At 31.2% G+C, this 24,551-nt stretch overlaps 1 protein-coding gene across 1 annotated transcript in view; it reads right to left on the reverse strand.

The window, feature by feature from the left end:
- LOC143255344 (contactin-3-like) overlaps positions 1-24,551 on the reverse strand; it is a 228,193-nt gene that overhangs the window by 15,483 nt on the left and 188,159 nt on the right. Inside the window, exons 10-11 of the mRNA XM_076510839.1 lie at positions 4,629-4,656; positions 4,389-4,483 (exon numbers count right to left, since the gene is read on the reverse strand). Coding sequence (XP_076366954.1) covers positions 4,389-4,483; positions 4,629-4,656 — 123 coding nt within the window. The remainder of the gene's footprint in view (positions 1-4,388; positions 4,484-4,628; positions 4,657-24,551) is intronic.

Consider the following 24,551-nt stretch of genomic DNA (forward strand, 5'->3'; position numbering starts at 1 on the left):
AATTAGGTAACTTTTTTCCTAATGTTTAAGAAGTACAAGTTAGAATTATGTAACATTTTTTTTTATAAATATTTAACAAGTACAGTTTAGAATTGCGAATGAGTTCCTTATTGTAATGTTTAAAAGCTACAAGCTTGAATGAGATAACATATCTTCTACTAATGTCTAAATATACAGACTAGAATTAAGTAACACTTTTTCCCTAATGTCTATCACATAGAGTGGAGAATTAATTAGCCTACAAGTTTTTCTTAATGTTCAGCAAGTACATGCTAGAATTAAGTAACAAATATTTTACCCTCATGTTTAACAGGTACAGACCAGAATTAGGTAATATATTTTTCCTAATGTCTAACAGGTACAAGAATGAATTAGAAAAAAATAACACTTTCCTTACTTTATAAGAGGTACAAACTAGAAATATGAAATAAATTAATTTCCTAATGTTTAACAATTAATGCCTTGAATTAGGCAATAAATATTTCTTTTAACGTTTAATGACAATAGAGTAAAACTAAGAAATAAATTTTCTCTGTGATTGACAAGTATATGCTAGAATAAGTTAACAATTATTTTCCCTAATTTAAACAAGTACAATCTAGAGTTAGATAACAATTTTCATAATGTCTAACAGTTACGCGATAAAATTAGGTATCATTTTTTCCGTGGTGTTTAAAACGTTCAAGCTAGAATTAAGTAAACATTTTCTCTCTAATATTCAACAATTACAGGCCAGAATTAGTAAATTATTTTTTCTTTAATGTCTAATAGGTAAAGATTAGAATTAGGTATTTTTCCCTAATTTCTGATAGGTAAAGACTAAAGTTAGGTAACAATTTTTTCCTAATATCTAAGAAGTACAGTCAAGAATTAGATATTTTTTCCTTAATGTTTAACGGTGCTGAGTAAATTAAGGTGAGAAATATTTTTAAATGTTTAACAGGTACGCATCTAAATTACGTAATTTTCCCCTTATTCTGAACTGGTAAAGGATAAAATTAAGTGATAATTTGTTTTTCTTATGTTTAAAAATGTACATACTAGGATTGGGTAACAAATTATTAATAATGTTTAAATTCTACAGGCTAGAATTAGCCAATAAATGTTTTTGGTAATGTTTAACAGATACATGCCAGGATTAGGTAAACATTTCTTAAAAGCCTAACAGATATATGTTAGAATTAGGTAACAAATATTTTTGCTATTTTTAATAACTTCAGTCTAGAGTTATATAACGATTTTTCTAATATGTAACAGTTACGACATAAAATTGGTTATCAATTTTTCCCTAATGTATAACAGGCACAGTTCAGAGTTAAATAATAATTATTTTCCTTATGATTAACAGGAATAGGCTAGAATTAGGAAATTATTTTTGTCTCTAATGTCCAATAGGTAAAAGTTAGAATTAGGTAATTTTTTTTGAATGTCTAGCAGGTACACGTTAGAATTACAGAAATATTGTTTTTCCTAATGTCTAACATACACAGGCTAAATGTAACAGTTTTTCCCTAATGTTCAACAGGTACTGTCTAGAATTAGAAAAAAAAAAATTCTTCATTGTTCAACAGGTAAAAATTAAAACTACTTTTTAAAATTAGTTATCAGTTTTTTCCCAATGAGTAACAGTTACAATTCGGAATTATGTAAGAATTTTTTTCCTAATGGTTAAAGTGATAGGCTAGAATTGGGAAATTGTTTTTTTGTTTTAATGTCCAACAGGTAAAAGTTAGACATAGATATTTATTTCCCGAATTTCTAGCAGGTACATGCTAGAATTATGGAAATATTGTTTCTCTTAATGTTTAACAGGTAAACATTAGAATTATGTAAACATTTTTTTCTTAATTTCTAAAAAAATACTGACTAAACTTAACTAGCAAATATTTTCCCAATGACTCTCAGATCAGTTCAAAATTAGAAAATATATTTTTGTTCAATATACAACATATAAAAGTTAAAATTGGATGATAGTGTTTTCCTAATGTCTAAGATACAGGCCAAAATTAGATAACTTTTCCCTGACGTTTAATGGTACAGTCCAGACTTAGCAAAATGTTTTTTCTTCAATGTATAACAGATAAGAGTAAGGATAAAGTAGTAATTTTTTTCTAATGTTTAACAGCTACATGCTAGAATTACAGAAATATTGTTTTCTTTAATTTATAGAAGATAGAAAATAAAATTGCAAAAATATTTTCCTAATTTCAAAAAAGTATAGACTAAAATTATGTAACAACTTTTTCCTGATGACTAAGAGATTTAGTACTGAAGTAGGATTTTTTTCCTAATGTCTAACAGATACAGGCTAGGATTAGTTATTAATTTTTTCCTAATGTTTCACAGGCAAATGCTAAAATTAGTTAACTTCTTACTAAAGTATAACAGATATACGTTTGAATCAAGTAACAATGTTTTTTAATGCCACTAATGTCTAAATTATTCTTCCTATGAAATAAAAACACTATGCAATTTTAATTGTAGACTATTATTTGTTCATGGAAGTAATTATTTTCCTTATGTTTAATAAGTACAGGTTAGAATTAGGTGAGAATTTTAGTTTCTAAAGTCTAAGAGGTGCAGGCTAGTACTAAGTAACAATATTTTTCTTAATGCTTATCAAGTACTGGGTATAATTAGGTATTATAGTTTCTTAATATCTAACAGGTAAAGGATAAAGTTACATAACAGTTTCTTTTCCTAATGTGTAACAGGTATGGGACAGAAGTAAGAAACATTTTTTATCCTGAGGCTTAAAAAATGCAGTGTAGAATTATGTAACAAATATTTTTTTCCTAATTTTAACAAATACAGTTTAAAATTAGGTGACAAATATTTTTCGTAATATATGACAGGTACAGTTTAGAATCAGTTAATTTTTTTCTTGTGTCTAAGGGGTACATTATAGTATTTGGTAAATATTTTTCCTAATCTTAAACGATACTGTTTAGAATTAGGTAACTTGTTTTCGTAATGTTTAAGAGGTACAGATTCGTTTTTGTTTTATGAAGCATAATCATGACCAAGCTTCATCAAATTTGTTGTAATTGTTCCAAACACCAAATACAAAAATAAAAAAATTAACTTAAAGAGGCTATGGAACGTGAATTGGATAAATTAAAACTGGATATATCATTATGCACAATTATTGCAATACATCTAGAAATGTTAAATAAAATATTTTCAAACTAAAAACAATGTTACATTTTGAGAATCGGAAGTACAAAATGATTTCACAAAGTCCAAAAGAATTCACATGTGCACTTTAAAAAATGAAAACAAATAAAAGATATGAAAGTATTGTTTTTTGAATTTCGCACAAAGCTACTCAAGGGCTATCTGTGCTAGCCGTCCCTAATTTTGCAGTGTAAGACTAGAGGAAAGGCAGCTAGTCATCACCACCCACCGCCAACTCTTGGGCTACTCTTTTACCAACGAATAGTGGGATTGAGCGTCGCATTGTAACGCCCCCACGGCTGAAAGGGCAAGCATGTTTGGCGCGACGGGGATGCGAACCCGCGACCCTCGGATTACGAGTCGCACGCCTTAACGCGCTTGGCCATGGATATGAAAGTAATTTGCATTTCTTTGCAAGGTTTCTTCCCACACACCATTCCAGGCTAAATTTCAACTAATGGGGAATATTTGGCTTTACATAATGAGAAGGTATTACAATTATTCATCTGTGATAGAACTGTGTGGCATGAAGATATAATACGTTGCACTTCCTCGTTTGAATGCTCTGAGAAATTACTAGTATAATTTTCTTCAAGCAAGCTATACCACCAACACAATGTTTATTATCTGGGTGAATGTAAACAATTTTTTGAGGATGAGTTTGAAATGTTCAACTCTTTAAATTCAGTTTTAATGAAACTATTTGTAACTACTAAATCATGTGCAACAGATGCTTTCGTGTATTTTTCTGTTTACGTGTAATTATTGAATATTTTATACCAATTCGTAAAATAACAATTCTTTTATTTAAATTAACTTTTATATCTGCTCATGTGGGATGTTCTCACTATTCACTTTAGCCAGACTAATATATCTTTGAAGTAAAAAAGGACAAACAAATGCTATTATGAAACTTGTAGAAACTTCTATGTAGCCAACATTGGCAACATGTGTGTCTCAATGTGTCAGCAATGCCAAATAAATATAAATTAAATGAAAAAATATATAAATGAAATACAATAGTTAGCAGAAGCTTGGAAGTCCTGGTTATCCTAATACTGAAACAGAAAAATAAAACAAACTATGTAAAGTAATCGAGATATTCATTTCATATATATTTTATTTAAACTTATGACATATAGAACTGGCTTCACAACAGAATATGTCTATGCTATTTGTATAATTTATGCCTTTCATTATCACTAGCCTACCTGGAATAACATCTGGGCATTTTTCTTCACATGTTGTGCCTCTGGACAAGTCTTCACTGACAAAAACTTCTTTTTCTAATGGCTCAGAATATTTCCTGTGAAACATAAAACATAATTCCTCATGAACTTAATGAAAGAACAATAGTTAAAATCAAGAACATGTAATATGGTTAAATGAAATATATGCCTGTCTAATCACCTAGAAAAAAACAATAGGAATATATATATATATATACTCACAGATCTTCTCCACCTGGTTTTCTGCCACCTGAAAAAGAAACAATTAATTTAAATACCAGTCTTCCATTCAAGTTTGTTCCTGTCATACATGTGTAATATGCAAGTTTGCAATATTTTGTTTCTGTGACACTTTACGAATAACTTAAAAATCACAAGTTTATAATCTTGAAATAAAATATTTAATATGAGCATTTATTGTATAGCCATTGCATTCTTATTTGAAATATTAGTTAGTATTGCCAAAAATAGTTTAAAATAATGTCAGAAATCTTGAGAATATTAAATACTGATAACAATTATTACAGAATCAAGCTTTTTAAGCAACTTAATAACAAATGTAGTCAGGCATATACCATTTCTTCAAAAAATTTTCCACTTTGTTGTAATTTGTTTACATAAGGTGCAATTTGATTGATGAAAAAGTTAGCTACATCTGTATATTTGATGGTACAAGTTATGTTTATTATTAATATACCAGCTAATACACTTTAAAGGTATGTGTGTATAGTGCAGAGATGACGTCTATACATCTTCATACGAAGATGTTATCGTGTGACTGGCACACCAGTCCTTTTCACATCCTATTTACTTTAAAATATTTGGCAGGGATATTTTGGTGATTTACAGTTCTAATGTTAGAATTCCTGTCTCCACTACTTGAGAGTTATAAAGTAAAAGGAGAAGTCGAGATAAAACATCCACATCTCCAAATTTCTTCACGAATTTTTGCTGGTGTTTTATGCTGGTTTAGTGCCGAGTTTTCAAATTTCCTGCTGCTGCTTTTCAGAGGGAAAAAGTGAAGATTCTTGTACAACCTGTCTCAGATCACTTTATCACGTATTCACATATCTGTGTTAGGATTTCATTTCGTTTTCTGCCAAACGTTTAGAAGTTCCACTATTACTGTTCACGAGAAATCAGGTAAATCACCATCATCTAAGTTTATATCTAAACAAAAACGTGCATTTTTATTTTTTTCCACATCTGAAAGCAATATAAAATCAAACTAAAAGTACAAGCTTATTCCATCGGCTATAATATCTGCAAGTAATTTACTTGATTATGTTCCATTTTAAATAAACTTTGTTCACTACTATTTACCTTGTAGCGTTATTTGAACGTTATTTTATGAAATGTCACTTCCCAACTCATTGAGAATCACTTGTATATAAGTTTCATTTAAAATTTATCCAAACTGTGCATGTTTTTTTTTCTTATATACATATCTCACGTACCTAAACTTACAATTGTAAAACGAATGACAGCATGACGTATTATAAAGAAGACAAACATCACTGTAATTCCAAATTTTAAGATTTGTTTTGAATTTCGCGCAAAGCTTCTCGAGGGCTATCTGCGCTGCCAAATTATAATATAGGAGCAGAGACCCGCGGCCAAATTATAATCTTTATTGCAATAGTACTTCTTGAGATGGATGATTTCTAGAATAATACAAAATAATAATGCAATAATTTATAAGTCCAGTTGTCTCAGACTTAACATTAGTAAGCTTTTATTAAACAGGTCTACATTCAATAAAGAGGTAAATTAACACTGTAGCATGCTTACTTTTTATTTAATTCAGTTTGAGCTAAATTATATTTTACTTAATACTATTGATAAATAAACTTATAATGTTATCATAAGACTTAACTTTAGAATTTTATAAAGTTTTGACAAGCTTTTAACTTATAGTTGTAAAATCTACCTACTAAAGTATTTTTACATCCGACATTTTTACATTTGAAATGAACAACAACAACATTATGTGACGGTAACTTAGGTTTAAGTTCATTTTATTCTCCGAAGGCGGTCAGAAATGTTTGTTTCTCTTCACCCAAACGTTGAAATGAAATTCACGCACATAAGCATTTAAATAGTTTTCTCGCGTCATGGAAATGCGTACGCATCTTACTAAGTATTATGATAATAGGTTTTTACTACACACTGTGAAACATTTCGCTTGTACGCTTAACCACTATTCCAGTTTATCTTCATCTTTCAGATAAGAAATCGACTGGAATTCTGTAACTTGGACAGAAAAGTGACAAAAGCCATAGATCATGTAATTGGTTAGTATCTTTCGTTGCTTCAGCTTATACCATCAGCTATTTACCTTATAATTTCAATGTGTAAGCAAAATGTGATCTGTAAATGTACAAATATAAAATATATGATCTATTGTATATGTACAAATACAAAATATATACTCTACGGTACATGCATCCATATAAAGTATGCACTCGTATGTGCACGAATACCCAAAAGATATACAAGCAACACATCCATTTCAACTTATTTCAAACATTTTTAACCAGAAAAAAATGTGAATGGTTTGGTGAGAGTGGAGAAATGTCGTTTATCTAATTAATAAGAATGTTATAAGGTTATAATTGTGTTTGAAGGAGTCTGGTATGCAACTGTAGTGCAGCAAATGTTTTTTTTACGATATATAGATGAGGCAAAAAAATAGATTTTTTAGACGTTCAAACAAATGAAATAAACAAAGTTACTGTTTCCTTCTACCTCACATGTGAATTTTATACGTGGATGTGGAGAGTTTAGGTATTCTAAAAACTGTGTTATCAGTGTTGTGAAAGAATAGAAAACTGTCATCGACGGTCCTTCTATATAACACTGATTTGTAATAAATTGGCAATTATTCAGCCATTGATTATCGTAAAAACATAGAAGGATTGTTGTAAGGGTCGGATCTGAGGATATCTAATCGTCATTCTGTCTATCTGGTCATAAGAATTGCCATTTAAAAGTATGTGTTGTCATTGAGAGCCGATTTAAGAAAATACTTGAATTTTTTTTTACTAGAAAGCAGAGGATATTTGTTCTAACTCTTACAAACAGAGCGCATAATATCTGTTCTGGCTACTTTTTTATTCATCCAGAAACTTAAAAAAATTCACAACATATCAGAGAGTAATGGTTAACCCCGTAATATCTTACAGTGTATCACACGAAAATTTTTAACGAATAAAATAAAACCTACAAAAATTCACACATTGTCTTTTAATATCTTTTTACTCCTTTCATTGGCAAACAAAGTTTTAAATTCAAATACCAAATTCAAAAAATAATCAAAGCATATTACCCACAAATTAAGTTACGTTTAGTATTTATGTCAGCAGTTAGAATTAAAAATATATTCTAAACCAAAGTCACTCTACGCATTCCTATGCTCTCGGGGGTCATAAAAATACACGTGTGATAACTATAAAGCTATCCCCCAGTAGCACAGCGCTATGCCTAAAGACTTACAATGCTAGAAACCAGGTTTCCACATCCGTTGTTGGCAGAGAGAGCACAGACAGCTCATTGTGTAGCTTTGTGCTTAACTTCAAACAAACAAACTGTAAAGTTACCCATATTAGTAAAACTGCACGTCACCTACAAACACGTGCACACAAGGACATGGGAATTTCAGCAAGAAGCGGATGTAAGCTAAGTAATCCACTTGAGTATTGTATACTATTGCACAGTAAGAATAGCAACTACGTCTAGAAAACTTTAAAATTCTCGTCTTTGGAACCAGAGATTACAGACTCTTTAGTAAAGAAATTCTTTCCATTCTCAATGAATCAACAACGTTAAATTGTTATCTGCAACTCTGGATTCTCAGTATTTTTATTTGATACTTATTATCATTTTAAAAATACAGTGTTTATATTTTATATTTAAGCTAGTGTCTGTCATAGTTTCTCTTAAAAATGTTATTTATTAAACGTGTAGTACAAGTATTGAAAAAGACGCTGCTGGAATAATGTAAAACATGGTGAAGGTTCTCTTGGTATTCAGACACTTTTTTCCATAACACAAACAGTAAAACACAGTATGTTTAGTATACCGTATTCTATATGTTTAGTTTATACTGTTCTTCCTATTAAACTAAAAAGTACTGTGTAGTTTTGGAATATCTAATAGTAACCATATTCTACTTATTCGTAGCTTTGGATGCATAGCTTTCATTGAGATATCGAGTAAACACCGTGAAAAATATTTATATCTAATCGATGATATGCTTTTTAAACTATTTCAGGGATATCAGTACCAATACCGGTAACATTCATGTCACCATGTTATTGTCATCGTTGTCATAGCCAAACTTGTATGATTTAGGGTGGGCCAGGCATGGCCAAGTGTGTTAAGACGTTCGACTAGTAATCCGAGGGTCGCGGGTTCGAATCTCGCTCGCATCAAACATGCTTGCCCTCCCATTCTTGGGAGCGTTATAACGTTTAGGTCAATCCCACTATTCGTCGGTAAAAGAGTAACCCAAGAGTTGGCGGGTGGTGGTGATGACTAGCTGCCTTCCCTCTAGTCTTACACTACTAAATTAGGGATGGCTAGCGCAGATAGCCCTCGAGTAGCTTTGTGCGAAATAAAAAAAACCCCAAAAAACTCTTATCATATGTAGAAATAAAAAACCCTGATATTTTCACATTTTCTTTTCAAACATTTTGTTGTGTTCTGTACTATGTTAAGATCATTTAAGTTACCTAACATAAAAAGTGTATTCTATGGGTTATGTGATAATATATAAGTTTGTTTAGGAACTATGATTGGGGCGGCACACACAAGTCATTTCAAGCAAAATGACGGCTTAAGACACGTTGAAACATTTCACTTAAGGTGTGTGTGTTTTCTTATAGCAAAGCCACATCAAGCTATCTGCTGAGTCCACCGAATGGAATTGAACCTCTTATTTTAGCATGTAATTGTGTAGACTTACTGCTGTACCACTTAAGGCAGATTGAACATGTGTCAACCAGCTTCGCATTAAGAAACTTGTATTTCTACGTTGTTAAAAGAAAGGTAGATATAATACTAAAAATAAATTCATTTTGATTAATATTAATTATTATTTAAATGTTGAAGAATTACCAAAAATAAATCAAAATTATTGTATGTTCTTTTATTATTTTCTTATTATATATTTGTCTAAACTTCGAATTTCAACTTGCGTTTGTAGGCATTACAATGAAGGATAGTTAAAGTGTTTTTATAAATTAATTCGCTTAAATTTACAATAATAAAGTGTATTTAATTTAATCTCTTCCGCATCAGCTTACTCCTGGGCGTGTTTCAACTTTCTCTTACTTTTTTCTACTATGCTCATTTGTAAGAAACTTAGCAGAGAGGTGAGTGACTTATTTTTGCTCTGCAAAAGAGAAACGTATCTAGTATAAGTTGATATCGAAATTATATATCTCAAAGCTCACAATAAATTTTATTCAAAAATAAAAAAGTGATTCAACCAGACTTAGTTTCTTATATAAGATTACATCATCAACAATTGAAAGAGCTGTTCTATCCATCCAATAAAAAAATAAATTTTTTGTACTTGAGGATGATGCCATGGAGTATGAATCGAATAATTTAAAACCGGATATGGCCATATGCACAGTAACTGAAACACATGTAAAATAGTGAACTGTGGCACTAGAGAAGAAATAAAATAGGAGAAATTGGATTGGTGAAAGTCAGACCAGCATTTACGATTCTGTGAAAGAATTTTATCCAAAAAACTTAACCTTGCTTTCAAATGCTAAAAGCAGTCTGGCGTAAATCTTGCTTATGCATAGGAAGAAAGTTTATAATTTATTTTCTTGTAAGAGAGACTAAGAGTTGACGATGCTGCCTTTTTCTCAAGTTTACCACTTCAAAATAAGAGTCGTCTGTGTACACATAACCGTTTATGCAGTTTTGCACGAAAGTTCTAAAATAAAGAAACCTTTCTTGACAAGATGTGTTAAATATATTTTAAGTTTACTCTTAATTTTCTTTCAACTTTTATAATTAACATAAAAATATCTAAAAATGCTTGAAATGATAATAAGACTATACATGTTTGATTATCTTTTCTAACAAACTTTTACGGGTAAGTTAATATTGAAATATATATTAATGTAAAAATGTTCATTTCGAATACAACTTTTCTGTTCAATTTGAAACATCATTTCCAATTCAGTTTTCTATAGTAACTTAATTAGGTTCTTAGCATTATATATCAATTGTTCATAATTATTGCTTTGCGTTAAATTTTTACTCCCTAGCTTCAAAACATGCACGTGTCCTGTTATAAGTCAACAGAAACATGAGAGAAAACCACTGTTGTCAGAACGAAAAACTAAGGAGGGTATTACAGTGACAGTAGGACGATTCTTCACGCCAGCTTGAAGTAAAAGAATTTGAAAAAAAATTACCTGAGATGTTTTATCCGTTTTCATGCTGTCCTCATCAGCAGAGAAAAATAGAAAATTGCAACTGGGAGCTAAAACTCGAACATGAAACCTAAAATTAACTCTTCTCATAGCCTAACTGATCACTCCAAGTTCTTTTTTTATAAAACCTTTTCGATAGATAGTCTAAAAATTGCATAAACTTACGTTAAGATTAGTAAAACAAATAAAGAAACATACTATAAAACAACCTATGTAAAAATTGTATGAAAAAAGATGGTTTATCGGATCAGTCTGTTTCTTTGTCTCCAAACTATACATTTCGGACAGGTACAAGTACTTCGTTTAAACTTCCAATTAGAAGTTATTCCTTTTAGACGTTTTTAATAGTCATAATTTATTAGAACAATGTTTATATGGAATGAAACTGGAGTCGCTACTACCATTAATTTGTTTAACGTAGTACAATGAAAATTTTATAAAAACTGCAAAAAAAGCAACAGCGAACAATTGCTTAGCCTAATACATAAATAACAAATCTAAAATAACCTACCAAAGAGTGTATAATCTCTGAAGTATGTCTATGTCGGTGAAAGATAATGTTATCAAACGACTTCCAGTCTTATTATTTTTACGTAAAAAAGGCAGTTCTGTGTAAATTTGCTTATGCTTGCTCCCTGTCGCACCAAACATTCTCGCTCTTTCAGCCGTGGGGGTGTTATAATGTGACGTTCAATGTGGCGGTGGGTGGTGATGACTAACTGCATTAGCTTTATTCTTACACTGCTAAATTAGGGACAGCTAGCGCAGATAGCCTTCGTGTAGCTTGGCGCGAAATTAAAAAACAACAACAAAGTTATACTTTCTTTTTATGTTTTATAGCCCATATTTTGATGAAAGAGATTATAAACAACTTAGTTTAATTGTGGTCATGAAACATAAATACCAAAAACCTTCAATGGTTTTATTATATTGAAATCCTTACATGTTATACGATAATTCCTGTACACTGGATCCGAAAGTTCATTTTTCTGCATCACGTGTAGATTTTCCTCAAAACGTCATATGTACTTCGACAGCAGCGAATAACTTTCCTTGAAATTGGGTCACATCTTATTAGGCTTATAATGTTGACGAGCACTGGCTATAAAATACCTTTAGTGTAATCGCAATGTGAGGGTTTTATGGATCGTTCTATAATCCATGATAAAAAGACTGCTAGTATATAAACGGTCAACAGACGCATAGCGTGTCATTTGTAGGTAGTATTCATTTGTGGACGCCTTCGACATTATTTTTTCTTTTCGATATTATGATTCGTTGCTATAGGAACAAGAGATTGTGTAAGTGCCCCGTTCGTATTTTGTTATATTTGTGGGAATTTTTTCTATAAATTTGATCTAAATAAAAGTTTTTGTTTTCTTCTCCATTTGTAAACAAATTCTTGACCTGATAGAAAAAAATTGAAATATTAATTCCTAAATATGCGTAAATGAATTATGGAAAATCAGTTATTAAAACCCAAACAACTTTTCTGAAGCTTAACTTCGTGAGCTTTTGTGTTTAGAAATAAAACCAGAGAAGTCTACACTTTGAAGAAAAATAGCAAATGCAATATTTGCTTATTTAAGTCATTTACGAGGTGAAGATGTAGATTTAATTGTTGCTTATTCTCAGTTGTTCTCAATATCTAAAGTTTGCTAATATACACTATATTTTAAGCATTAAGTGCTTCATCGGTTCATTTATTTTAATAGATAGCTACTGTCTAGTGATAGAACCCATACTGAGCGTGGCTTAGTTGTTAAAGTGTTCAAACATGATTCTCTTCCGTTGTCGCAAAAATACGCTCCACACTGTCAATGAGGGCATAATAGAGACAGTCATTCCCATATTTTGCACTTAAAATTATATTAAGAGTGACTCCTTTTTTGTTTAGCCTATTACTTCAAATATTATAGCCAGCTATGTACAGATGATCTTTTGTGTAGCTTTACGCGAAAACTTTGAAATAAACAAACCTTTACACAAACAGAAATATCAAGTATCCGAACCAGGATAGCCAGATGGTTGGAGCCCTCGACTCGTAATCTGAAAGTGGCGGGTTCGAGTCCTCGTTACACCAATCATGCTTGCCCTTTCAGCCGTGAGGGTGTTATAAAGTTACGATTAATCCCACTGTTTGTTGGTAAAAGAATAACCCAAAAAATTGGCGGTGGGTAATGATGACTATCTGCCTTCCCTGTTGTCTTACACTGCTAACTTAGGGACTTCTAGCGCGGATAACCTTCGGGTAGTTTTGCGTGAAATTAAAGAACAAATATTACATTACAAATGAAATAACGTCTATTTTTGAGTTAAACCATTTAAGCAATTTATTTATCTTATCTTAATTAATTTTGTCTTTTGAAAGTATGATGTCCAGTCAGTTACACTAAATAAACCTTGCAAATGTTACCATTGGTTTAGTTTCTACTGTCATAATGAACACATTTAAACACATGCGCTATAGGTTAATGCCTCTTAGTGTTATAGAATCAACTTTAGTTTTTAATGGAAGTGCATTGATCCACTTTGGGAGTTAATTTATTACATGTTGTGAGTAATCTTTTTTGTGTATTTTTTCGAGAAAGGGCCAAGCGTAGTTCGTGATTAGCGTATCACACGTTGAACCTTCTGCACTTTCAACTGTGGGCGCGTTATAAAAGTGAAGGTATTGTTCCTGCCTTTCGATTATAGGTAGTTATATCGACGACTGATGTTCCTGAATTATTGCTATCTTTTTAGTTTCATTTCAAACGTAAGAGCAGATGTGACTAAACATAAATATTTACAGCGTAGACGTTTAGCCATTGTAAAATAACCACTATAGAAACGAATGCTTGTTTTTGAAATCATTTTTTCACAGGTATTATTTGCATAACACCTTTATTATTTTTTCAGTAACAAGAAAATGTTAGTAATTTTATTTTGAAAAAAACATCTATTCAGAAATACCATAAAGAGAAAAATAGAACAAAACTTACGTAATAAAAGTTACAAAAATGACACATCTTTAAAAATATATCTGAATAGAAATAATATTAAATAACTATATGGAATATCTGTCTCCTGAATGAATGTTATATAAATTCATGATTACTAAAAAGTTGCTTCACTTATATGTAACTGTAAAGAAAATAAAATAAAAATAAAAACGTCCAAACAAACTGCAAAACACGAAACGTGGGACCGCAAGTTTGCACATATCTCACGCAAGAACCAATCAAACCTTCATGCCAAACGTGGTGAATATCCTTTAATAGGGACGAAGTAGTGGAAAAACCAAAAACACTTTTCCTTTCAATGGACGTTATGTTTCTGAATTTCTGTATTTGAAATACTAACTTGTTATGAATTAACGAAATACCTTGGATTTTCACTGTATTAGTGTATAGAAGAACATAAAATATTGATGACACATTGACAAGTTTTCAAAAATGTACTGGAACAAATTATATATATTTCAGTTTTGTTAAACCATTCATTTATTTATTTCTGTTTCTGTAAAAACAAAAATATGTGTATTCAGTTTTATGGCTTTTTCTTCTTAATTTTATTGTAAAATAAGTCTAATATTTTTGTCTGCAAAACAAAACTTCTGTTTTTGTTCGAATATTTGACTACTGTACCGTACATTTTCTGTTTTTCCAAGAAATTTGGAAACGCAAAGGGTACAGTAAAATCTGTACTTTCTTATCGTTTGATGGTTCTTTCGTTTGTAGGTATGCACATTCTTCATAGTGGGCTATCTGTGCTCTGCTCAAACGGGTATGTAAACCTGTTTTTTGTCGTTATGATTCCGCAGAGGGGGCTATTCCTCTGGGGGCACTTTATTACCAACTATATTTTTATTTAAATGTTAAAAATACTCACAGTACTAAAATATTCCATAAAGCATACAATATTAGAGAAATTAAAACTTCATAAAAATTATTTTGGTTTTAATAACTGATTTCTTATAATTCAGCTACCCAAATTTCAAAATTAATGTTCATTTCTTTGTATCATATAAGGATTTTTTTACAAATCTGGAAATTAAAAAAGTTTGCTTAAATCGAATTATTATTTCTTTTACTCCAAACCTCTTAAGAATCCTTTGGAAGGCCCATATCTCTCACTAACTTGTTAAGTTCATCTTTTGTGAAAAGTTGTGGTTCACCAGACGTTTCAGGTTGAAAACAATCTCTAGCATCATTTCTATAGACATCAGATGAAACTGTATAAAGAGTAGGTACAGGTACATCAGGTCCATGAGCAACAGGTCTTATACAAGATTAAAGGTTCAGATAAGAAATTTGATTTTTATTTCGAATGTTGTATGTAACCTTTTACGTTACATGACCAAAATTAGCCGTCATCTTCATGGTTTTTAGGCTTGCGTCAGACCGTTAGAATTTCAAAAGATAAATGATTTTTTTCAACATTAGTTCATTGTCTCCACTTTTCGACACAAACGGTGCGAACTTTGTGTAGAGTCCATGATTTATATCAGACTCCAAGTTTTATTTCAAAATACACGTAACACACTTTTTTGACGAATCCTGTAGAATTTTGCCTTTATTTCTTCAGAATAAAGTTACCACAAATATAACAAAAAATGTTTAGATCATTTGCAAAACCTCTTCTTTTCACAGCTACGAATAAAGAATATTCAAAAGAAAAAAATAATGCTCAAACGTACGTACGAACAAATACTATCTAAAAATGATACATCATACAGCCAATTAATTGTTTATACACTGGCAGTGTGTTTCTCCTGGGTTTGATAACAATGTATGAAACTCCCAATTTGCAATTGGTCTAGAGAAATCTATCGCTAGTACTTATCAACACTTAAAGTATAATAACAAGTAACCTGATGCCCATGAAAATTATTAATTGATGTAAAAGTATAGATAGCGTTTTGTGATAAATTTGTAAGCGATTTAGAAATATGGATATCATTATCGGATTAAGTGTAGAGAAATTACTGTAGAACGTGTACAATTTCAAGACAATAAAACCATCGCAGGCCAAAGTAATAATTGTTAGAAGTGATCTTCATCTGAATGAGGTTGCATGGCCGTTAAAAAGTAAATCATATGACTAAGTTGAACAGTTTCACTATCTTGATTAGGATTAATTCAGATTTATTTTACCGTAAACATTCTTGTTAATTAGATATACAGCACTTTCCTGCCTCGAACAAAACACTCATACTTCTTTCCAGTTAAAAAAACTGAAATAAGTAAAAATAGATTTCTTGCTTTTATATCTTATACGTGTTCATTTGGTTTGAAGTACGTGTTTTATATGGTACATATACAAGAAAACATATGTTTTATGCGTACGTGTGTATTACAGTACATATTTTATTAATATACATTCTATGCTCCTCCAGTGGTACAGCAGTATGTCTGACAGAAACCAAACTTCCATACCCTAGGTGGGTAGAGCACAGATAGCCCATTGTGTAGTTTCGTGCTGAATTCAAGAACAAACATGAACAGCCATTCTATGCTGTTTCAGTCACATTGTCCCGATTATATCAATATTTACGACACATGAAGCTATTGTTAAAATTTTCAATATTACATTTACGATTGAAAATGAACATGATCCAAGACTTGTTTTTTTTGTTTTATTTGTTCTGTATAAGATAGGCAATAGTTTTGTAACTAATATGCAACATAAATCGACATTTTCGGGATTGTTATTCTTGGGTCTTTTGAAATTAATTTTTTGAAAGTTTTATATAAAATTCAAAGTATACTTATTCTTTATTGTGTGAAAAATGAATATCTGTATTTTTGGTTTGTTATTGAGCACAAAACTACACAACACAGGAGCTTATCTGTATTATAACTATCAATTGTATGGAAACTTCGTATGCTCTACTGGTTTTCAGACTTATCACGAATGAATATGAAAAAAAATGAGGTTTCACTGGTTCAGTAATAATATCGTTGATAATTTACTTCAAAACAGTTTAAACAGAGCTTCCATTTCTCAGATTTCGTAGTTATTGTTGCTAAGAAATATATCACAGTGATTTTTGCCATATGCTGGCGGTCAGCATCATGCAGATAATAAAATAATTGCCACTTTTAATCATAGATACAAGTTAAATATTTACTAAAATTTATGCTTAATGTAAAAATAATTTTAAGAACATATTTCTAACATAAAACGACATAAGGAGTATGAGAGTTAAACTAAAGAATCCTCTCCGCTAGAATATACAAACACATTAAAATGAGACTGGAAACTGCTCTAACGTATCAAGTATTTTCTGAGTATAATGATGTAATGAACAGAACTGAATATGACTACACTTAATGAGTGTAAAATTGAAATTCCCCTTAAAGAAGCAAAATATTTTTAGCTCTTTTCACAGTTGAAGCCCTTGTTGCTAGAAAGGGAAAAATAAAAAAAAATTAAGGTATATTTCATCTGAATTTAATCTTAGGTATTCCATAAAGCGCAAAGAGAACCCAACTTCCATACAAGTATAAAATGATAGAAATTCTATAACTCGAGTGCTTTCGAAAGCACTCGGGTTATAGAGTTTCAGAGTTTCTATCATTTGAAAAATAAAGTATCAGGACTTGTTGAACATTTCTTTCTTTTCTGACGTCATGATTCTATACAAGTATACATATTGATCTTGTTTCAAGGATGATCTTCTACAAGTAAAAGTTGAAACGGTAAGAATTAATAATATTAATTCATAATTTGTCTTACTTTAAATATTTGAAACACTTGATTTAATTGTTAAACAAAAGAAGAAACATTCAAACAGACGTTGTGACATTTTCAAGTTAACATAACGGAGAGAGGGATAAAAATCCACTATCAGCGAACCGAAAGTAATGTATTATTATATATATTCATTTATTCTTTAGGTATTTTAATGAACAAAAAATTAATCAAATATTGCGTAGAATAAAAAATATTTTGCTTAGCTGATCTCGAATTTGTATAAAACTGATCAATATAGGAAGGTACCTCTTGTAATATAACTGGTTAAGTTAATAACATTTAAAAGAGTACTGTGTCACAAAATCATTTACGCCACACTCTTCGAATTTCTATAATTGCGACAACAAATGGAGAGCTAACATTTTGTGTTTTTTCTATCACGATGAAAAAGCGATATTAATGAAATATTCTTTAGACGGCTGAAATAATTATAGAAATAAATAGTTAATATTTGAACATTTGACTGTTTTGATGTCTAAAATATGTTCTGGTTTACTTAGTCATTGTTTTAGAAACGAAAATTATGTATGTTATAGATGATCGATAATGTTTATACTTTCATTTAGTAGCAAAGTAAGTTCAGTCTGTGACTATTTGCTGACACGAGTTACATTTCGATATGTCCTAGCTTTGCTAAAGTATATAAATAAAGCGTGAGAGTCATGTGAAAAAGTTAGGACACCCTCTGAAAGCCTGTGTATTTTTGTAACATTTTTGGATATATAGATATTTAATCTCAATTTTAACAATACCGAGAGATTATAGGAATATAACTAAACAATTAAAACTGAAGAAAGGAGTTTTCAAGATCTTTTGTAAACGTAATTCTACAAAAATGCATATTCTAACTGAGGAAAAAGTTAGGACACTCCCACTTAAAATGCCTCAACTCACACACAAGTGTATCACACCAGGTGGTCAAAATTAGAAGATTGTTATTCAGCATTTTGAATGAGGCTTGCCCTATTTAAACCTCAGACATTTAGTTTGGTGTGTTCCTGACTGTTGAAGTGAGAGTGAGCACCATGGTGAAAGCAAAAGAGCTGTCTGAGGCCTTCAGAAAGAAAATTGTAGCAGCTTATGAGTCTGGTAAGGGATTTAAAAAGATCTCAAAATATTTTGAAATCAGCCATTTCACTGTTCGGAAAATAGTCAACAAGTGGAGGGCTTTCAAAACAACTGCCAACATGCCCAGGTTTGGTCGTCCAAGCAAGTTCACCCCGAGAGCAGACCGCAAAATGCTAAAAGAGGTCTCCGAATACCCTAACATGTCATCACGGGATCTACAGCAGGCTCTGGCTACTGTTGATGTGAAAGTGCATGCTTCTACAATCAGAAAGAGACTGCACAAGTTTAACTTGTATGAGAGGTGTGCAAGGAGGAAACCTTTGCTCTCTAAGAGAAAAATCAAAGCCATACTGAAGTTTGCCAGAGAGAATGTAGACAAAGACCACGACTTCTGGAATAATGTTCTTTGGACAGATGAATCCAAAATTGAATTATTTGGACTCCAAAACAGAGGACAAGTTTGGCGTAAACTAAATACAGCATTCCAGGAAAAAAACCTTATACCAACTGTGAAGCATGGAGGTGGAAGTGTCATGGTTTGGGACTGCTTTGCTGCAGCAAAACCTGTACAGCGCACAATCATAGAATCTACCATGAATTCTACTGTGTATCAGAGGGTGCTTGAGAATCATGTGAGACCATCTGTACGAAAATTAAAGCTGAAGCGGAACTGGACCCTGCAACATGACAGTGGCCCAAAACATACCAGTAAATCCACCAAGAACTGGCTGAAAACTAAGAAATGGAGAGTCTTGGAATGGCCGGGTCAAAGCCCAGATCTTAATCCTATTGAGATGCTGTGGGGTGACTTGAAACGGGCTGTATATGCAAAAAACCCGTGAAATATCTCACAGTTGAAATAATTCCGCATTGAGGAGTGGGGCAAACTTTCTTTAGACCGATGTCAGAGACTGGTAGATGACTACAAGAAACGTCTCACTGCAGTTATTTCAGCCAAAGGGGGTAACACTAGCTATTAGGGGGTAGGGTGTCCTAACTTTTTCCTCAGTTAGAATATGCATTTTTGTAGAATTACATTTACAGAAGATCTTGAAAAGTCTTTTCTTCAGTTTTAATTGTTTAGTTATATTCCTATAATCTATCAATACTGTTAAAATTGAGATTAAATATCTACATATCCAAAAATGTTACAAAAATACACAGGCTTTCATAGGGTGTCCTAAATTTTTCACATGACTGTAAACTTTTATTAATATTAAGATATGAATTAAGATATATTATTTAACTTATAAATATAGTTTCACATTAATCTAAATATTATGAAGTGTTCTCTTTTTGCACTGAACTAGTTGTATATTTGGTTTGTTTGTTTTTTAATTTCGTGCAAAACTACATGAGAGCTATCTGCGCTAACTGTCCCTAATCTAGCAGTTTAATACTAGAGGGATGGTAGGCATTTATCACCACCCATCGCCAACTCTTGGGCTACTCTTTTACCAATGAATAGTGCGATTGATCTCACATTTTGTACGCCCTCACGGCTAAAAGGACGACCATATCTGGTGTAGTGGAGAATCGAACCCGCAACCCAAGGATTATGAGTCGAGCGCTTTAACCAGCTGGCCATACTGGGCTTACTTGGTTTGTCCAAATGAAGAGTCAAAAGGACGGAGCATGAAAGTCGGTGTTCCTGTGTAAATATTTATTATTATTATTATTAATTCTAGTAGAATCGTCAAAAAATGAATGACTTATAAAGTGGAAGTTTGACTGATTTCTTTTTGAACAAAATATGAAAAATAAACATTACAATGTGGTGTGAGGGTTTATAGTTCAATTTCAGAGTAATTAATTGTTTGGAACCTTAATGAGTACGATATTTACGGTGTTAAATATTTTGGGAAAACACTCAGTATTTGTAAATGTTTAATAAGTTAACTAAATCTAGAAAAAAAATATTATTTCTATTTTTTTTTGCTTTCCGAATATTATGATTTCATGATTATTATTGTTTAATGCATATATGTGATTATTTTTTTCTGATAGGTTGTAAAAATATTTTTCTCAAAATATAAAAAATCTTCACTTTGGCGAATTTTCAGTTTTAAATAGAAATAATTTTGCTTTCAAATGTTTTAGTCTAAGTATCTTGAAAAGTTACAATATTTCAATTGTTTTAGAATTTCTTTTCTTTTCTTTTTTATATAGTCAAATTTATTTGAATATATTCTATCAGTATCTCATTTTTATTCGAAGATCGAAATACTTCTGTACTGTAAATAGTAAGCTGTTTTCACTAAATTTTAGTCTTAGAATTTATTCCACAGGTACGTTTTCTTTGTTATTGTTTTTATTTTGTAATTACAACAAATCCATCTCCATGTTTTATCGAAAATAGCTGAGTATATGTTTTTTACAGTTTTCAAATGCACAGATTTAAGGGTTTTTAAATATGTATTATTGAATATCATCTTACGTTACTTTTGTCGCAAAATTACTAATTTTTTCACCTTCCTAGAATTGCGAAGCTGTGTTTGTTTTCAATGACAACGGTAATTACAATATAGGACCATCTTTTGCGATTCTCATTTATACACAACAGAGAAGAAGAAAACGATTTGCATATGTTCAAAGCATTTTTTTATTGGATATTTTCAACTGTTTTCTCATTATAAAAATATTTTATCAAGACTTTTGTTAAGTAGTGCCCATCTCTCCTTTCTGAATTGTGTAAACAAATTTGAATTCTGACTACCGAAGCCTTTTTGGCGTATTTTTCGTTTCCGTTTCAGTTATGAAAAAAAAAATATTTTGTAGTTATTTATCTCATTATAATATTCAAGTTTCTTGGAAGCATAAATAAATCAAACATTGACATAAATACATTAAACAAAAAATTCGTCGATAGGGAGTAAACGGTTTTCCAAATATCTATAAAAGTTATTTATGATGGATATAGAGTCTAGTATTGAATTATGGCAGAATGAGGGACCAAACACTGTTGTAAGCCAGGATCATAGGTCAGTAACGTTCAACGTTTCAAATATTGTAGTCTGAAAATAAGAATGGAAAGCACGAGTGTATATTGCATTGCATTAATTATATTAGATTTTAAATGATTCATGAACCAAGTAAGGTCAGAATGGAGTCTTTAATACGGAAATACATATTTTTTTGTGATTAGTTTATTCATGCGCCATTTAATTATTTAAAGCGAGTTTCATTGTGCAAACCAGCAAGGTACGTGACAACTACAATCCATATAAACTCACAGTGAAACAAAATGCTCCAGAAATACATTTTGACATTTTTACTATTTTTTTAACTATTGTGGTGTAATCAAAACTATCCTAATTATGTAAGAGACAACCTTTTTCAACGCAAATTATTCATGTACTCAAATCGTAAAAATGTATTCACATTGGGCATATAGATTTTTTTAAGCCTGGGATATTCCTTGCATATTATGAGATTTGGAATCTAGAGAATGTGGGTTAACTTGGGGTACCACTACAACCCATAAAAAGGTATGGAGTAAGTAATACCTAAACCATATAAATCAAAATGTGGTGTTTTGTAATTAGTTAGAATTCTGGAAGACAAACGTCAGTGACAAAACTCATACACTTACTCAAGCAACAGTATATAATATAATCAAGAAGAATCTTTGTTTGGAAAAGCGACACGAATCAAATGTATGCAAGTTATTTTGCAAGAATATATGTTTTAATGCCGCATAACCCAAATAGCTAGAAAGTGAAATGGTACTTGTAATTTTCAATATGAAGACATACGGTTTAAATCGCCTAAACTAGCATCAGTGGATTTCTCTGCAATGAGGTTGTAGAAACAGGAGATGATATATCGTAATGCTCGTAGTATACATGGATTATGGGAAACTTCAGGGAGGAGCGGTACGCTTTGGACATTGAAGCCTTACAACGGAACTTTTTAAAAAGGGAATTACAATGCCAGGCTATTGTCAATATAAACAATCACTAGGTTATGGATATACACAGCGATATAGGCTGTAATGACGTGGTGAGGCTCTAAAATTGTTTTTATATAATGTAATCAATCTTGACTATCAACCCTTTCTAACTTTTTCTGAAATGTTAAATCGCTTTGACATGAATAGCCTAGATAATAAATAAAATATTTCGAAATTCGAGAAAATGAGTTTTTAACTATCGTGTATGTCAACCTTTGTTTCTCATATTTAAAATGTTAATCATTTTACTTGAAATTCAGGAATGTTAAAAGGACTAAAGCCATTTACCCAGACATAATACTGAAAGCGAAATTATATATTTTTCTGCTATATGAAGTAGTACCATAAGACGTTGTTTAGAAAAAAACAACAATAACATGTTGTGTTAACTACGTTGTAAAGAAGGTATTTAAGAAAAAAATAAATTTTATTATAAATTTAAAAACGAAACGTTTAAAAATCAAACGTTATTTACCTTTTTTTTCTTCTTATATTTAATGTTAAACATTTAAGAATACAGATTAACTTATATACATATAGAACCAGTCAAGGTTTTCAAGAAAGCTTGTGGAATAAATGATAATCAATATCTATAATATCCATTATGTAGTTTCTCATCTCCACCTGTGTCATAACATTAATGAAGTATGAATAACCCCATTATTTGTATGTTAGTTGTCTTATCTTGCACCATTATTACTTAACTGCTGTTACAAATATTTCATGGACTTAGCTTCTTGTGGTAACCACTTTACAACTTTTACATCATTGGTAAATCCCCTCATTTCTCCAAAAATTTCTTATTTAACAATGCAGTATGTTTTGTATCATTTATCGTGCTTAGTGTTTTTTGTTTTTTTTTTATTTCACGCGAAGCTACACGAGAGCTACCTGCGCTAGCCGTCCCTAATTTAACAGTATAAGACTAGAGGAAAAACAACTTGTTATCACCATGCATCGCTAACTTTTAGGGTACTCTTTTACCAACGAATAATGGGATTGACCGTAACTTTATAACACCCCACAGCTGAAAGGGAAAGCATGTTTGATCTAACGGGGAGTCGAACCCGCGATTTTTGGATTACAAGTCGAGTGTCTTAATTACCTGGCCATGCCGGACCGACTTGTCGTGTTTAAATATAAAGAGATGTTAATTAAGCATCGTCCATTGAATGCTGAAGAATGAACTAGGAGATAATAGTGTTCTTGCTTCTTATTCTTGAGTCCCCCGGTAAGTCTATGAATTTACAACGCTAAAATCAGGGATTTAGATTCCCTCGGTGGACACAGCGGATAGCCCAATGTGGCTTCGCCATAAAAAAAAAAGTACACGCACTCTTATTCTTGATAATCAATAGTCAATTTTGAAAATATCTCATGCCTTTGTATGAGAAAAATATACACCATCTATGTACGACTAGTTTGCTCATTCACTCTTGTTTAAACTTTTACAGTCATGCCTCGTAACAAACTTCATTAAAGAACTTAAAAACAAAGAAAAACAACTCAATCGTTGTTTTTCCAGTCCATAGCACACGATCCCATACGTTCTTCGTTTTTTTTTTTATAAGTTTAATCTCTTGACAATGCTTACATGTGGAATTTTAAGTTTCTCTGCTGCAGACTTTCCTTCTATACCAGTTTTTGCGACTGCTTTTGAACAGTCATACTGCTGATATTAATTTTGTGAATGCAGTTTATTTCTGCGTTTATCCACTATGATATTTTGCATCGATTGTTGCATGTAGATAAGATATATTCGGATTTAAATATAAATTGTGTGGTTGTTTATTAATTTCACGCAAAACTATACGAGGACTATTCGCGTTAGCGTCCCTAATTTAGTAGTGTAAGACTAAGGGCAAGATAGCTAGTTATCCTCACCCATCACCACATCTTGGAATATTCTTTTAACAACGAATAGTG

This window comes from Tachypleus tridentatus, chromosome 7, assembly GCF_004210375.1.
Source record: "Tachypleus tridentatus isolate NWPU-2018 chromosome 7, ASM421037v1, whole genome shotgun sequence".
Classification (NCBI taxonomy): domain Eukaryota; kingdom Metazoa; phylum Arthropoda; class Merostomata; order Xiphosura; family Limulidae; genus Tachypleus; species Tachypleus tridentatus.